This window comes from Protomyctophum parallelum (assembly GCF_964188405.1).
Source record: "Protomyctophum parallelum genome assembly, chromosome: 1".
Classification (NCBI taxonomy): Eukaryota; Metazoa; Chordata; class Actinopteri; order Myctophiformes; family Myctophidae; genus Protomyctophum; species Protomyctophum parallelum.
In genome coordinates, this window is record NC_139697.1 from 55,299,955 (window position 1) to 55,316,665 (window position 16,711).

Sequence of the window (16,711 nt, forward strand, 5' to 3'; positions counted from 1 at the left end):
CCGTAGCCATCCCACATGGACCGTCAGACATGCATGTCTGCTGGTCCAGACGGCATTCAGACGCTGCTCTGTCTTATTTCACAAATATTACAGCTCATTTCACTCAAGGGGCTGACAAGTGTGTGTGTGTGTGTGTGTGTGTGTGTGTGTGTGTGTGTGTGTGTGTGTGTGTGTGTGTGTGTGTGCGTGTGTGTGTGTGTGTGTGTGTGCGTGTGCGTGTGCGTGTGACTGAGATGATGTGAATAGATCTTTTGTGCCAAATAGACATGTCAAGGTTATGCTGTATGTAATGAAATGATCTGGGTCTGAGATGGTTGTATTGAACTCGTCCTTTTCTCCTCCATCTCTCTCTCTCTCTCTCTCTCTCTCTCTCTCTCTCTCTCTCTCTCTCTCTCCCCTTCTCTCTGTATTATTCTCGCTACCTCCCTTTCACTTTTTCCTATGTCTCTTGCTTCCTGTCCCTCTCTTTCACCTCCCACCCCCGCTAATCTCTCTCCACGTCTCCTCCACCTTACCTATGTTTCTCTCTCTCTCTCTCCCTCTCTCTCTCTCTCCCTCTCTCTCCCCGACCGTCCACAGCCGGAGACCCCGACGGTGACTTCCATCTGGAGGCCCGCCGGGGGGCCCTGTCCTCCGCGCGGGCCCTGGACCGGGAGAGGAAGGCGGCGTACACCCTGGAGGTGGTGGCGGTGGACGGGGGGAGCCCCGCCGCCCTCAGCACCACGGTGACGGTGGAGGTGAACGTGCTGGACGTGAACGACAACAGCCCGGCGTTCGGCAGCGGCAGCTACTCCGTGGAGGTGTCGGAGGACGCGGCCGAGGGCTCTCCGGTCCTGCAGGTACCAGACTGAGGGATGAGAACGACAGTACAAATGATTAGGAGCAGTTTGTTTAGAGGGCACTTGTGTGGGGTGAAGGTGGCCCAGTTATAGCGAACCCTCTACTGAAGACGAAGCACGCCACTAACACCCTGGGCCCGCCCTACAGTATATACTGTACTTTGTTAACCCATTCTGACCTGAGATCAGATTCATACGAGGTTTTCCACTGGGACACACACTGGTCTGATTAACCCCATTCTGACCTGAGATCAGATTCTAAAAAAAATGTCAGTCGTTCTTCGATTTTTCAAAAAATAGCAGACCCACAAGCTCGTATCGCGCCACTCGGTGGCGCGATACGAGATCTGCTATTTTTCAATAGCTAAAGCATAACATGATGCTGACACCAAAATGGGTTCCCCGTTCAGAATGGATTAACCAGGGTCCCCCAGGGCTCTATGTTAACACCTCTTTTGCCGGGGGAACTTTTCCTAATAAAGGCGCTATAGAGGGCCGCCTTCCATTACCCCCCCCCAAAAAACCGGGAGGCATAATCTTCCATTATTACGTCTGCTATTTCTTTTTTAATCTTTAAAATGTGCCTCGAATTGTCAAATTTCGACGTCAGGGCCTGAAATGGGTTATAAGACAATTCAGCGCCTCCTCCTCTGTGCTTCGGCGTATACAGGTGACCGCCACGGACGCTGACGCCGAGCTGAACGGGAGAGTCCTGTACTTCCTCAGCCAGGAGGCGCGCGGCGCCTTCTCCGTGAACGAGAACACCGGCCGCATCGCCACGTCGGCTCCTCTGGACCGGGAGAGGAGGGCTTCCTACAGCTTCCAGGTGTTCGCCGTGGACCTCTCCCCCGCCGACCCCAGGAACTCCTCTGCTCAGGTATAACGGAAGAAACAGACGTGACTTCATCGAAGTCGGTTATAGTTTCTTTCAAGGCACTTGAACTTGGACGGTGAACAAGTGGACTCATTTGGATTCCCACGAGACAAAGTCATTTGTCAATGTCTTTTATGCACTAGTACAATTATATCCGTAACTCCCTCTTTTGTGTCCTTTCCCCCCACTCTCCCCCAAGGTGACAGTCAGCGTCCTGGACGTCAACGACAATGCTCCCTTCTTCATCCAGGACCCGCTGGTCATCGAGGTGTCCGGCAGCCGGGCTCAGCAGCGCGTCCTGGCCACCATGAAGGCGGAGGACAAGGACTTCGGAGCCAACGGCTCCATCTATTACCGCTTTGCCGCGCCGGCGAGGGGCTTCAGCATCAACTCGCTGACGGGGGAGATCCAGGCCACCGAGCCCCTGGGGGGGCTGACCCAGACACAGAGGACCCTGATCGTGGAGGCTATGGACCAGGGCAGCCCGGCCCAGTCCTCCCAGGGGGTGGTGGTTATTTACGTCAGGGAGGTGGAGTACAATGGCATCCGCTTCTCCAGGAACGCCAGGGACGTCAGCATACAGGAAAACGCCGTCAAAGGTTAGACTATCCTGTTATTCTGTTGGACTTTCCCCTGTTTGTGACGATGACCGAAATGTCCCTCAGCAATTCTTAAAGCACATTAATTAAATGCACATAATTATCCTGTCTATTTTTATCTCGTATAACATTATCACATTACTGTCTTCCTCACCTTACCTTAACCCATTCTGACCGGGCACCCATTTTGGTGTCAGCGTCACGTCGTGCTTTAGCTATTTAAAAATAGCAGATCTACAAGCTCATATCGCGCCACCGAGTGGCGCGATACGAGCTTGTAGGTCTGCTGTTTTTGAAAAGAATCAAAGAACGACTGACATTTCTAGAATCTGATCTCAGGTCAGAATGGGTTCATCAGACCCAGTGTTTGTCCGGCGGAAACCTCGTATGAATCTGATCTCAGGTCAGAATTAAGGGTTAACCTCGTCTTACCTATCTTCTCTGTATCTTTCTGTAGGTACCGCGGTGGCCCAGGCTCAGGCCCAGCACCCAGACGGCACGCGCAGAGGCATCAGCTACAGCCTCTTCAGCGGGAACAAGAGGCACGTCTTCAGCATCAGCTCCTCCACAGGTGAGACCGTCACGTTGAAAACAACACCTCGTCTGCCTCCTCAGATATTTATCACCCTTGATTTCTACTTGGTCGCGTTCAGTCTCGCGGGCTGAAAAACCCCATGATTCCTACTGTATACGTGCTGTATGGTATCGGTATGTAATCGGTATTGATGCATTCCTCCTCACGTTAACCCATTCTGACCCGAGATCAGATTCATACGAGGTTTACCACTGGACGCACATTGGTCTGATTAACCCATTCTGACCCGAGATCAGATTCTAAAAAATGTCAGCCGTTCTTTGATTTTTCAAAAATAGCAGACCTACAAGCTCGTAGCGCGCCACTCGGTGGCGCGCTATGAGCTTGTAGATCTGCTATTTTTCAATAGCTAAAGCACAACATGATGCCGACACCAAAATGGGTTCCCGTTCAGAATGGGTTGAACGTTCAGTTATTTGTGTCTGAAGGCCTATTCATAGTCTGGATCTTCGGTGGCGAGGTGACCACCGCTCCGGTGGTGAGCTGACCACCGGAGCTGAAATAACGTTGAGCGGTGGTGAGTAAAAACAGAGAGAGAAGGGCTGGAGCGGTGGCGGTGGTTTGCTCTTCCCCGCGGCTCGTGACGTCATGTTGCGAAGTTCGGTGGTCACCCCACCACCGTAAATCCAGACTATGCATGAGCCTTCATTCCCGTCTCCACTGTGTCTTCCAGGTGAAATCCAGGTGCAGAGCTCCAAGGGGCTGGACTTTGAGGACACGCCCAGACTGCGCCTCGTGGTGAAGGCCGAGACGGTGTCCTCCACCTCCTTCATGGCCGTCAACCTCATTCTCCAGGACGTCAACGACAACCTGCCGCGCTTCCATCTTCAGAACTATGTGGCCTACATGAGAGAGGCACAGGGATATGAAACGCCCATCATACAGGTATTCATTCATTACTCAAACCGTTTACATTCAGGTATGGATGGAGAGTAGTGAATTAGAGTCAATCTACAGTAGTCCAAAAAAGCGGCATAGATTGTAATCGTGGATCGGGAATTAGTTAGTTGGGGATAGAAATCTTTCCAGTGAAGTGTACGCATACATTCTTGTCCTCTCCCCCCCCCCCCATCTTGAACCCAGGTGGTGGCTGAAGATGTAGACCAGGGCCAGAATGGTCAGGTGACCTACTCTATCCAATCATCAGGCATGAGTGGCTTGTTCAAGATCGACCCGGTGACAGGAAGCATCACCACGGCCGCCATCATGGACCGTGAGATCTGGACCCAGACCAAGTGAGAACAGATCTGTGCTTTGCATAAACAAAAACCACCAATAGTTTTGCTGTTGCTTTTGCCATTTCTAAAGAGTTAAGAATTTGGTTTCGTGCTCAGTGGATATACACAAAGCCTGCTAGGAACAAAATTGTTGTCAAGAAAAAGAAAATTGTTTATTGCTTGTAAACACACAGAGGAAAAAAATAGCACATGCATCGTAAATCCGCCTCGCTGAGCTATTTTGTGTTTAGATAGCTGGTGAGGAGGCTGATAGGATGCACTGGATGGACTCGCACCACTGCAAAGGCATATCTGCATGCCAGATGGAATGGACTGCCAAGGCGCAATTTTAGACCATTTAAATCAACTGCTGTTTCCCCGTGACATTTTCATACTGTTCGCTGTGTTGCTTTCGCAACAATGTATATGTCGTCGTTACGCTGTAACGGCATACATCAATGTGTAAATCAAATAAAAGGGTCGGGTCATGATTTAATGCTTTTGAATTCCCAGAGAACCGCCCGTCATTCAACATGACATGACGGATGACGTGTTCTCCTTTGATAACTTTTCAGAAGAGTGATATATGGCTCTTCCCTATATTCCTCCTCTTCTCCTTCATATCCCCTTTGAAGATCCTCCCTTTGAACTGACGTCATTGTGGGGGAGGCAATGAGAGAAGACATTTTCTCAGAAAACAATCTTGATATTTGTTTTCACGTACGCAACAGGCTTGTAGTCACGGCAACCGACAGAGGCAGCCCCCGATTGGCTGGTTCGGCCACGCTGACGGTGATCATCGTCGACCAAAATGACAACAGCCCCACTATCCCCTTGCCCCTGGAAGTTCACATCCCAGAGAGTAAGTGTACAATACATATGATAGTAACAAAATTGCTTTGTCTTATTAACATTACATGCATTTGTCAGGCAATATCACTGTAATGCCCTTTTTGCTGGACTTTTTGAAAAGACTGTTGGAAGACTACAGCTCGTTTTAACCCATTCTGACCGGGCACCCATTTTGGTGTTGGCATCATGTTATGCTTTAGCTATTGAAAAATAGCAGATCTACAAGCTCATATCGCGCCACCGAGTGGCGCGATACGAGCTTGTAGGTCTGCTATTTTTGAAAAATCAAAGACACTTTTAGAATCTGATCTCAGGTCAGAATGGGTTAATAATGAAACTGTCAGGATGTAATAGACATTTTTAGAATCTGATCTCGGGTCAGAATGGGTTAAGATACTGCGGCCAGGGACGAACAGATCACTGTATTTACAAGTCTCTAAATGCTGTAGCTCCTGAATACATCTCTGACCTTCTCACTACCTAGTATGAACTCATCAGAAGTCTCAGATCATTAGGCAAGTGATTGTGTCGTAACATCTAAATCTGTTGATGGTAGTTTGGTACATTTAGTCAGTATGGTCCTATATACTCTCTGGAGAAAAAACAACAACAGCAACCTGATGTGCTACTGTTCTTCTATCATCTATTTTTCTCCAGGCCTTTGATTAGTTAGTAGCCTAGTAGCCTGATATAATACCAAAAAAGTGAAGCCAGACAACAAATAACTAATGCTTTAGTATGATTTCCCTCTTCCTCTCAGACACACTGATCGGTACAGAGATCACCCTGGTGACCGGCAACGACGTCGACTCCAGCCCGGCCCTGTCCTACACGCTGCAACTCGACCCGTCCTCCTTGGGCAAGTTTGGGATCCACCGCTACAGCGGAGGAGTGTCCCTCACCGCCCCGTTGGACTTCGAGGAGAAGACCTGGTACACTGTGACCGTCAGAGCAACGGACTCCCAGCACCACACTGAGGCTAACATCACCATAGTGGTGGAAGACATGAACGACAACACACCTACATTCACTCAAGACCTCTATCAGGTACAAAGGGAGTGACTTATTTGACATGGACAATATTCATTCAATCAGATTGAGAACACTCGGATCAGAGATCACCTCCCTATCAGACCTGGATCTTCGGGTCAGACCGGATATTCTCTTCCAATTGAGGAATTCTTATTCTGATTGGGCTGTCATTCTGACTAGTGGAATTATCAGGGTCCATTTATTGCGACCAAAGGTCGCAGTTAACTATGGAATCGTGCATTTCCCGTCAGTGTGTGGAGCACCATCAGTGTGTTGGTCGGGCCCAGGTCTTGTGATATCAAGTCAGGGATGGAGATCTTGGACTCTGGAGACCCTGATGTCATAGTAAATGCAACCTCAAACCCTTAGATCTCCATATATGGATATATGTCAGGATATATGTCAGAACCGGTTCAACATCCTTCAACATCCATCCTCTTCGATATATCTCCCTTTTAGCCTGAGCTAACATGTTAGGTTTCTGGTCTAGAGAGGCGGGTCGCGGCTGAGATTTGCGCACGCCCCGATTGGATCTCACCGATCTGTCCATCAACCCCCGGTCCCTCCTCTCCCCCCTAGTGCAGCGCTACGTCAAGTGACGCCCACTCCCACTTCTAGACCAGAGCGTCCAGTGCGTTCCCCCAGGCTTTCAAGGCCGACGAAAATGAAAGCCTGGTACTGAGGCTATCTCCCTTTTGACTTATACCTGTCCATTCAAATTCCAAACTCTAGACGGGCCGCTGCCGCAAAGTTATTAGTGCAGCCGCGCCCGGCAGCCGGCGAAACCTAGAGTTCTCAACAGGCCCGAAAATTAAGTCCCGGCCATACCTGGGCCCTCATCAAACCCTGTACACTCAAGAGAATGTCCCTGCTATACCACCCATCTAGATCTCCATATACTGTATGGAGCTGACCTGTTCTGACATTTAAAGCATAATATCCACATTTTCAATGTTGAGGTAAAATTTGAGTTTTGTTCAAGCCATTATTGTACTGCACACCCCAGCATCTCGATTGTTTGGTGTAAGGAGGTCACTGGAAAAAACAGATAACCAAGGGTACATGAATGGCATCCATCAGGGAACTGGAAACCAAGCGGCACACCATTGGTGTTTATACTACTTGCACTTTATTTACCCTGATTAGCAGAGGTGTGTTTGTACTTCATTGAAGCATGAACGCTGATTTATGTATTCCATACTAGCACCTGCAGGACGGTGCAACAGTGAATGCCCTGCATACATACTGTATACAGACCCTGAGCTTTCCCAGGTCTTCACACCTTGTTAAATTTGATAGTCAGAGTGATTTAGCCCCAGAGGCTAATATTTCCCAGGGGACTGCTTCTTCACATACTGTACACATACAGCCATGCATGCACATACATTACAGTACACATTCTGGCACAGGCAGTAGACACACATGCATCATACCTGCTTGCACACACACACACATGCACGAACAAAAGTGTGTGCATGTGCGCACGCGCACACACTCAGTGGGGTTGATGATAGTTAACTGGCTAATCTCAAGAATGTGGCTCAGCTGGGGGAAAAGCTGCAGAGATGAACTCGTAATATTTATTACTGTGTCTCAGGAAATGACCTCAGTGTTAGCACAGGCTCAAGAAAAACAGGAACTAGGATATAAAATCTAATTTTCCAAGTTTCCCTCCAACCTCACCGCTACGCTGACGGAACTGGAAATTTGATTATTGATGGGTTCCGTTAAGACTTGTTTTTCCTAGCTTTTTTGTGGCGCTTTAAGTGTTTTTCTTTCAATTTTCCCTTTCCTTTGGTTCTCAGGTAACTCTGCCTGAGCACACGCCACCAGGCAGTCCAGTTGTCACGGTAACAGCAACCGACAGAGACTCAGGAGAGAATGGGAAGATCACCTACAGGGTGATGTCATCTACCCAGGAGGGCTTCTATATTGACCCCAGTAATGGTAGGTCTCCACAAGCATGGTTTGATTTAACTTCAGACTCTGTACTCAATGTAACATATAAGAGCACCCTGGTGGCTCAAGCACGTAATTCACACTGATCTGAGCTGGGTTCAAATACTGCTCCAAAGAAATTAACTGAAGTCTGACCTCGGGTGATTTTTTTCCGAATAGGACGGTCCTTATTATACTATTTACCATTTCTGTTTAATCTGTGTGACAGAGCTGGACTGTACATAGTTTTGAATTGTACTTGCCGATAAGATAATTGACAACGATTTCAAACTATATGTCAAACTTATTTTTTGAGGGGTGCCAGCCCCTCCTATGCCCAGCTTTGTGTGTCTGTGTGTGTGAAATTACCACGGAAATGATTTGATTGGCTGAGCACAGAATGTGAGGTATGATTGTGTGTATGATGATAAGAGTGTGATTCTTGAGGGGCGCTAGTCCCTCCTATATCCAACTTTTGGTGTGTGTGCACCAACTTTGTCCTACACAAACATTAAAATGCCATTGTCAATGAATGGACAATTTTTTTTGTCAAATATGTTTTTATTGACCAGATTGTAAATTGTTACAAACATTATGATATGAAATACATTTTTAATATGAAAGAAAAAATACAATACAAAAAAGAGAAAGAAATCCCTTAACCCTCCCACCGCATACTATAGAATAAGATGATAGAAAGCTCATGGAAAACATCTGAAAGGAAAATGGCGTACAGTCAACCATATCAATGGTATCCTGTCTAATAATCGTTTCTACTCAGGTAATGGACAAGGGGGCAGCCAAACCTTATCAAACTGTCTCTCCCTGTTTCTCAGGAAATACCTTATTCCTGAAATACATTATTATACCTTATTAGTGTACTAGTCATTTCATTTAGCCAGTGCTTAACCCATTCTGACCGGGCACCCATTTTGGTGTCAGCATCATGTTATGCTTTAGCTATCAAAAAATAGCAGACCTACAAGCTCGTATCGCGCCACCGAGTGGCGCGATACAAGCTTGTAGGTCTGCTATTTTTGAAAAATCGAAGAGCGACTGACATTTTTAGAATCTGATCTCAGGTCAGAATGGGTTAAATGCAGGAGCCTCCTCCTTCTATGAATGGACACTTTTCAGTGTTTGTGTAAACAGAAGCATTGTGTAACACAAACATTGATGACCTACGGTAGGTGAGGATGCAAATTGTGATTTGCCGGAATGAGATGACGTATGATGATGTACGATGATAAGAGCGCCCCTCACTTCACACGGGTGTGATTGTATTGTATTAAATGGATGCCGTGGCTACTATTTTAGATCACTGATATAAATGGTAAATGGGAATGAAACAAGTGTTCTGATTGGTCGAGACCAGGCTTTTCTCATCGCAGATGAGTAATGCTGGGACCGATCAGAATGTTTAAATGTTGGCAAACAAAAACAAAAAATATTAAAAACACCGACTGCCTTTTTTCACCGACAAAAACGAAATAAAAAACAAATATAATCTAAGCTACAGTATGATGACTAAACTAAGCAAATATATTGACAATTTCTTCACCAAATGGTAGGATGTGCTTAAATTCATTTAGAAAATGTTTCAGACTTCTGAGATGATGGAATGAGGAATGGATGAAGATGGTCATGGAAGGGTTACCTTCTGAAAGCTTCATGGGCATTATATAATCAACTTCAAAATCTAAAAGAAAAATAGGTCAAAATGACCTCTCAGTCATGCGAATGTTAATAAAGAAAGGCTTTCACTGTACAGGTTTGCTCCAGTGCCATCTTTCTTCATGCCTTATGAGTCCTGCTCCTGATATGGACTGGATCAGGCTGGCTTAGGAACTCCCCATTGACACCCACCATTAATGTTATATTATCCTCAGCTGTGTTTGCCTGTCAAAATGGGTACTGTGGTGAAAGATATGGGTGGAAAAGGTGCCGTCTGCCTTTAAATTAAATTAATCAAACGTATGAACACAAAATATGATTATGAATGTGAATGTCTTCATCTGATTGAATTCTTCCGAGTCACATATAGGCTACGCCTGAGCCTAACTCCGCCTGCCTGTGTTCCTGCCTGTGTAGGCACGCTGTTCATCAATCAGAGGGCAGAGTTTGACCCTGAGCGTCCGTCAGTCAACATTGTGATTGAGGCTCGTGACGGAGGCTCCCCCGCCCTCTCCTCTCTCACCACCGTTCAGGTCCAGATCTCTGATGTCAACGACAACGCTCCTGTCTTCCACCAATCAGAGTATAGGTGAGTGACTTCATGTTGATCTGAACATGGAAAGATGTTTGCACTTAGGGAGAGGATAAAAACATCTGTACGCTGTATTATAGTTTCAAATTACTCACTTGTATGTATGGCGCAACGTTTCGACTTTTAGGTCTTCATCAGGCAAATATAATATAATAATATAATCAATATTTACCTGAAGGTTGAAACGTTACTATTAATAAAAGTAAGCACTTTGTAGCTATAAAACAGTGTGCAGATGTTTTTATCCTCTCCTTGATTCTCGCCTTGATGTACCAGCATACAATAAGGTCAGACTAAAGAGGTCCTTTGTCCACCAGTCGACCTTGAGGCTTAATCAGGGTTTGTAGTAGCCACAGGATAATCTAAGCGGTGGATGTTGCTCATGTCTTTTTGTATGTAAATTGTCTTGTTCTTTGTGTTATGTCAAATGTGTGTATATGTGTTCTGCATACTTGGCTGCTGTGTCGCAAGACAAATTTCAGTGTGAACTGACAATAAAGTACTATATCATAACACAATCCTCTCTAAGATGTTGCTCTTAAACATTCTCAAGTTTGTAAGGGAATGAGATGAGATGACATAACATAACATAACATAATTCAGAATGAAAAGAATAGTGTAGTGATAAGGCTACAAAAGATGGACAGAAAATATAAAGCAAATAAGAACAACTTGGTACAGTATGCACTGTTGTGATGATTAAACTTCTCTTTGTTTTCAGGGCCACGGTCTCCGAAGACGCCATCCCCGGGGCAACCATTCTGACCCTCGAGGCCTTTGACAGTGACCTCTCCCGAGAGAACTGTGGGTTTGATTTCGCCATTGCCAGCGGCAACGAGGGGAACATGTTCCAGATCGAAAGCAGCGTGCGCTTCCTGGAGGGGCGGGGCTTCCAGACTGTCGGAACACTGCTGTTGGCCGAGGGGCTGGACTTTGAAGCCATGCCGCTCTACAATCTCACGGTGGTGGTATCAGACCGCGGCATGCCCCAGAGGAGCTCCAGTGTCGCTGCAGTGATAACAATCGGCGATGTGAACGACAACCCACCAGTGTTCAGCAGAGCGGAGTACACAGTGTCTCTGAGCGAGGGGGCTGCCGCTGGCACTGAAATTATACGACTCACTGCCACGGGTGAGTGAAAGCATTTGATGGTATCTAATGTACTCACAACATCCTGAATGATCTATTTCCCTCTCCTTCACTTGTGCGACAGTAAATGTATTGCTCTCTTCTCTCTCCTTTGTCAGATCCAGACTCAGCGCCCAACGCAGAGGTCCAGTACACCATTAGCTCAGGGGATGAGATGGCCTTGTTTATTGTGGACCAGTGGACCGGGGCCCTGCGACTCCAGCGGCCACTCGACCGCGAGCACCAGCCTACCCACGCTGTCATCATCCAGGCCTCGGATGGCCAGGGACACTTTGCCCTGGCTCCTGTCATGATAGAGGTGAAAGACGTGAACGACAACCATCCATTCTTCCCGGTGGAAGTGCTGACCGCCAGCATCCGGGAGAACCAGCCGGTCAACTCGGCCGTGACTGTCCTCCATGCCATAGACCACGACACGGGGGTCTTCGGCCAGCTGAAGTACTACCTAGTGGAGCGGTCCGGTCCGGGGAAAGACAGCTTCACCGTGGACCAGAACTCAGGGGAGATCAAAGCCAAATCATCCTTTGACTTCGAGAAGGTCAACTCCTTTAACTTTGTGGCTTTGGCAGTGGACGCAGGCAACCACTCGGCCACTGTGACAGTGCAGGTATTCGTCACGGGTGAGGATGAGTACGACCCGCTGTTCAGTTCCCCCGACTTCTCCTTTGAAGTCCCAGAGGGGTCCAAGAAAGGCCATAGCATCGGCCAGGTTCTGGCCAACGACGAGGACGGAGGGGTGGACGGCATCGTGCTCTACTCCCTGCCCACCATGTCTCCATACTTTGACGTCAACAAAACCACGGGCGTCATCTTCCTGAAGGTGGACAGCTCCGGTAGTAGCAGCGGGGGGCGTTCCAAACGGGAAACCCGGTTGATGAACATGGACGTGGCGGCCCACAGCCCGCTGGACACGTCCCGCACCGCCACCGCCCAGGTCTCCATCGACGTCACCAGCACCAACTTCGGCGTGGCCCCCGACGTGAACATCCTCCTGGTCAGCGTCATCGCCGTGTCCCTGGGGGTCATTCTGCTCCTGGTGATCATGGCGGTCGTGGTGTTCCTGGTCAAGTCGCGCCGCAGGAAGAAAGCCCAGGATACCGGGAATAGAACTGTTGCTTCGGGAACCGCCTTGCAGAATATGGACGATCCCAAGTCGGGCTCTGCCGGGGAGAGGATCTACCACCAGGCCCTGCCGGGATACGCTGCGGACGGGACAGGGGCGGGCGGGGGACAGTACCCCAGAGGGGGTTCCCTGGACCCCTCCCACTCCAGCGGGAGAGGCTCTGCTGAGGCGGCGGAAGACGACGAGATCAGGATGATAAATGAGTACCCGCGTGTGGCCTCCATCACCTCATCCATGCAGGAGCACATCTCGGCCAGAGGGCCGGACTCTGGAATCCAGCAGGACGCCGACCAGCTCTCAGACATCTCCTGTGAGCCCGCAGCCCTGGAAGGCAGTGCCTGGTTCAAAGGGAAGAAGCTGGGCGGTAGCATCAGTGGAACCCTGCTGTCTGGTCAACTCCCAGTCTACAGGGACGAGGGAGGGGGCTATCTGACGGCGGGCCGTGGCCTCAACATCACCCTGCCCAAGGATTATGCCTTCCCAGAGGACGGCAAACCCATGGTGGACGGCTCACTGACAGCCATCGTGGCCAGTGACGAGGAGCTGCGCGGAAGCTACAACTGGGACTATCTTCTCAACTGGTGCCCTCAGTTCCAACCTCTGGCGAACGTCTTCACGGAGATCGCCCGGCTGAAAGACGAGACGGCCCACCACAACCAGAACCCGCGGCAGCCCTTCCAGCCCAAACCCAAAATAGACCCCAAGCCTCGGATCGACCCGCCGCCGCTCATCACGGCAGTGGCACACCCGGGGGCCATGTCCGTCCCCCCTAAGGTCCCCGTGATCGGACGGACATTCCCGCACTTAGCCTCGCTGCGCCGGTCTCCCATAAGCCACGAGGGCTCCATCTCGTCGGCGGCCATGTCGCCCAGCTTCTCTCCCTCCCTCTCCCCCCTGGCAGCGCGATCGCCCGCCGTGTCTCCCTTCGGAGTCAACCAAGGCCCCTCGGCGTCTATGATTAGCACCAGGGAGCCCTCGCTGGACCACAGCCCTGACCATGAGATGAGGATATGAGAGTCAAACATAGTAGTTTGAAAACATACATTTTTGCAGATGGACGGAAAACTGAACAGTGATTGAAGAGAAGGAACATGAGTGAGGTTAGGTGAGAGTATCAGTTTTACTGTGCTCAAAAATTATGTAGTAGGAGAACTTTTACGACATGTTACTGACAGTTTCACAAATCCATGAATAGTAACATTTGTTTCCGTGTAAGAACGGTTGGCACACTTTGACCATTGACTGGTCTCTTGTCAGTGAGCGATGCTCCATTCCATGAATTTCCAGATGTGGATTTTTTGGAACATAAACACTAAGGACATGCCCGCACTTCTCCCAGTAACAGATTTCCATTCTTTAAAAAGCATTTCTGTCTCACTATCGTTGTACACGGGCATGGGGTGGGATGAGTCCAGCGCCACCCAAAACCTTTTCATGAACCACAATGACGCAGGTTTCAAAGAACTGAACATGGGTGACATAGAGGAGATGAACTGACATCTTGGCCAGGATGAACACACACGCCACACCCTTCAGTCAGAGACGCCTCAGTGTGTAGATAGACGTGTAGTTTATTTCTCACATCACCTCGCTGGCTGGCCAGAGAGCTAAGGATGTTTGTTCCTGTCTTTGTGTCTGTGGACTTTTTACACTCCAGTATTGAAGTAGCTGCTTTCAAAATGGCTGCTGAACACATTTTTGTGAATGCTAAAAGGACAAAATGATTCAAATAATGTGTTAAAAAAATATGTTGATGATCCGTTGAATTGTCAATGCGTCAAATTACAGAACAGCAACTGAGATTATTGTTTTTATTTCTTTATCATTTCAGATGACACTTCTTTTATTTTCACGCCTGTTATTTTTTATATATTTTTATATTGAATTTTTGTTCCCTTAAAATGCCATTAAACCACGAGGAGAGGTTATAGTTTTCATTGTATTAGTGTATATTTGTATGTATGATAGCTATGGTGTGTATGAGTCTCCTGCCGTTAGGTGTCTAGAGACCCTGTGTTTTCTCGTGACTGTTCTTATGTGAGTGAGGAGGAGACATTTATGTTTTATTATTTATATGAGAAGAAAATCTACTGCCATAGTTCGACAGTAGGGAATCACGCTCAACTCTCACTATGCTGTATTGTTATTTTAAAAAGCCTTTTTTTGTCAAATTTTAGATCATCCAAAATTACAGCTGAGATCATTTTGGAAAGGTTCAGACAAGATCAAAATCAGGAACAATGTTTGTCAATCTGAACACTAACACGAAGTTAGACTCTGCACTGAGAGCTTAATTTATACTTTGTCGTGTGACTGTTCGATACAAATGATGTATTTTCAAATGAACAAGATGGGGTATAACAACAATCGTTAACATAATATTATTTGGGGGTTTTATCCTTGGCCTACGTCAGTTCTACAGTGCAGAATCAGATGGAAACAGATGTTTTGCCGTGAAAGAAGAAGAAGAACACTTCTTGGCCTACCGTATACTGGCAGCGTGCATAAGATATTTACCGCCGGTCTATCCAGTGATTTCAAAATTCAGACAGACATACTGTACACTACAGTACACACAAACGCACAGACTAACCTTAGACGGTTTACCCCCTATAGGAGCCATGTCATTAAAAGGTCATGTAAAGACTTTTTGGCAGGTTGAAAATAGCTTCAAGCAAGAGGGTCATGTGACAAAGTATAGAATGAGCCTTTCGTGTTGATTGTACAATGTACAGTTGTGTTTAACAGTGCACATGCCCTTTGGTACAGTTGTGTTTAACAGTGCACATGCCCTTTGGTATTCAGGGAGAATGCGGTTTTCTGATCATCATGCTAATCGGTGAATAAAAGCTGCAGGGAAAACATGCATTTTGAGAAAACTTTCGGGCCAAGATCAGGAAAATGTGAAGAGTTGGGAATGGCACGTCTGTACCGTATAATATTGTTTTTGCAGTGTGGGCTGTCAGAGAGCACAAATCAGGACATGGTGAAATGTAGCACATGAGCCACAGAGGTGGAAAGTGAAAATATGACGGTTTCTAGAAGTTCTGAATGCTTGAGGTCTTGTTGAATTTTTGACTTGGCATCCCAAAACCAATTACAGTATCGTCACAGTACCATCTATGTTACCTTCTATGTTTTTTGCATTGTATTTCTACGATGCATATTTCCAGATCTCCGTCCTCGTGGAGGCATGGAGGGAGCTCCTTCCAGCCTCCATGTGTGTGTATCTCATTAAGTGTCCTCTCTCTGTGCCTCCATTGTGTTGGTTCTATCCTGGACATCTGCTAGTGCAGCATGAGGCAGGGAGGCCTTTAACACAGTGTATACCTTATGGTTCTGAATCCTTAGGTTGGGATTGCGATGATCAGATTATTATCTCTTATTATCAAGGGATGGTTTGGGTTCTACAATACCTCTGCTGCTTCTTCCCCATCACATCATATTGACTGCCTCATGCGAAGCTGGCTCCTGGTTCGGCCACAAAGCTGCAGTATAATAAATGCCATGAGTCCAAACCCATCACGTCACTGTGCGCTCAACTGGCCGACCAGTGACTTCATGTCTTTTAGAAACATGTCATTGTTGGCGGACCTCCACATAGAGGCTAGTTGGGACAGGACCGTCAGCGACTGCGTGTGCAGCAAAGCGACACAAAACGAGCTGTACAATGTATTTACCACAGCACATAATAAATTCCTACTGATCTTTTTTGACAAATCGGAGTCTGACTTTTCTCTTTCGTTTCTGTCTTTCTTTCGAATTAGAACCGAGCGCTCCAGTGAGGAATTAAAAAGCTATTACAACTTAACAGTGGCCCAGTTATCTGTTCATTGGACTGTTCAATGGTAGCCCTGTAAAGCCGCAAAGTTGGCCTTCATTAAAAGACTATTAGCAGGGGAGGGTGGGGGTGCAACTTAGTGCTGGCCAGACTCACAGCAGGCATTCTGGGGGCAGAGAGCCATGGAAGGAGACCCCCACATCCAGTATGGTCCCCATCTGGCATGCAAGAACAGCAAATATTTCACCTAGGGAATAACAAAGGCGGTGGCAAAGCTCTCCAAACAGGAGCTTCAGAAGATGCAGAACGCTGCAGCCTCAGATGAACAACATGTGCATTATGAAACAAACGCTACTGCTGTCTTTATGTTTCACATCTGCCTGAACAATATGTTTATAGCTTAGTATATCACACGATAGGACACGTGTACAATAATGTGTGTGTCA

General features: G+C 47.5%; 1 protein-coding gene across 1 annotated transcript in view; it reads left to right on the top strand.

The window, feature by feature from the left end:
- The window catches only part of dchs1b (dachsous cadherin-related 1b), a 142,261-nt gene extending 126,057 nt beyond the window's left edge, over window positions 1-16,204 (top strand). The window contains exons 18-29 of the mRNA XM_083778707.1: window positions 580-839; window positions 1,510-1,716; window positions 1,913-2,312; window positions 2,770-2,883; window positions 3,581-3,792; window positions 3,991-4,142; window positions 4,856-4,986; window positions 5,737-6,023; window positions 7,814-7,955; window positions 10,038-10,209; window positions 10,934-11,343; window positions 11,460-16,204. Of these exons, the coding sequence (XP_083634833.1) occupies window positions 580-839; window positions 1,510-1,716; window positions 1,913-2,312; window positions 2,770-2,883; window positions 3,581-3,792; window positions 3,991-4,142; window positions 4,856-4,986; window positions 5,737-6,023; window positions 7,814-7,955; window positions 10,038-10,209; window positions 10,934-11,343; window positions 11,460-13,498 (4,526 nt within the window). The 3' untranslated portion in view covers window positions 13,499-16,204. The remainder of the gene's footprint in view (window positions 1-579; window positions 840-1,509; window positions 1,717-1,912; window positions 2,313-2,769; window positions 2,884-3,580; window positions 3,793-3,990; window positions 4,143-4,855; window positions 4,987-5,736; window positions 6,024-7,813; window positions 7,956-10,037; window positions 10,210-10,933; window positions 11,344-11,459) is intronic.
- The last annotated feature ends 507 nt before the right edge of the window (window positions 16,205-16,711 follow it).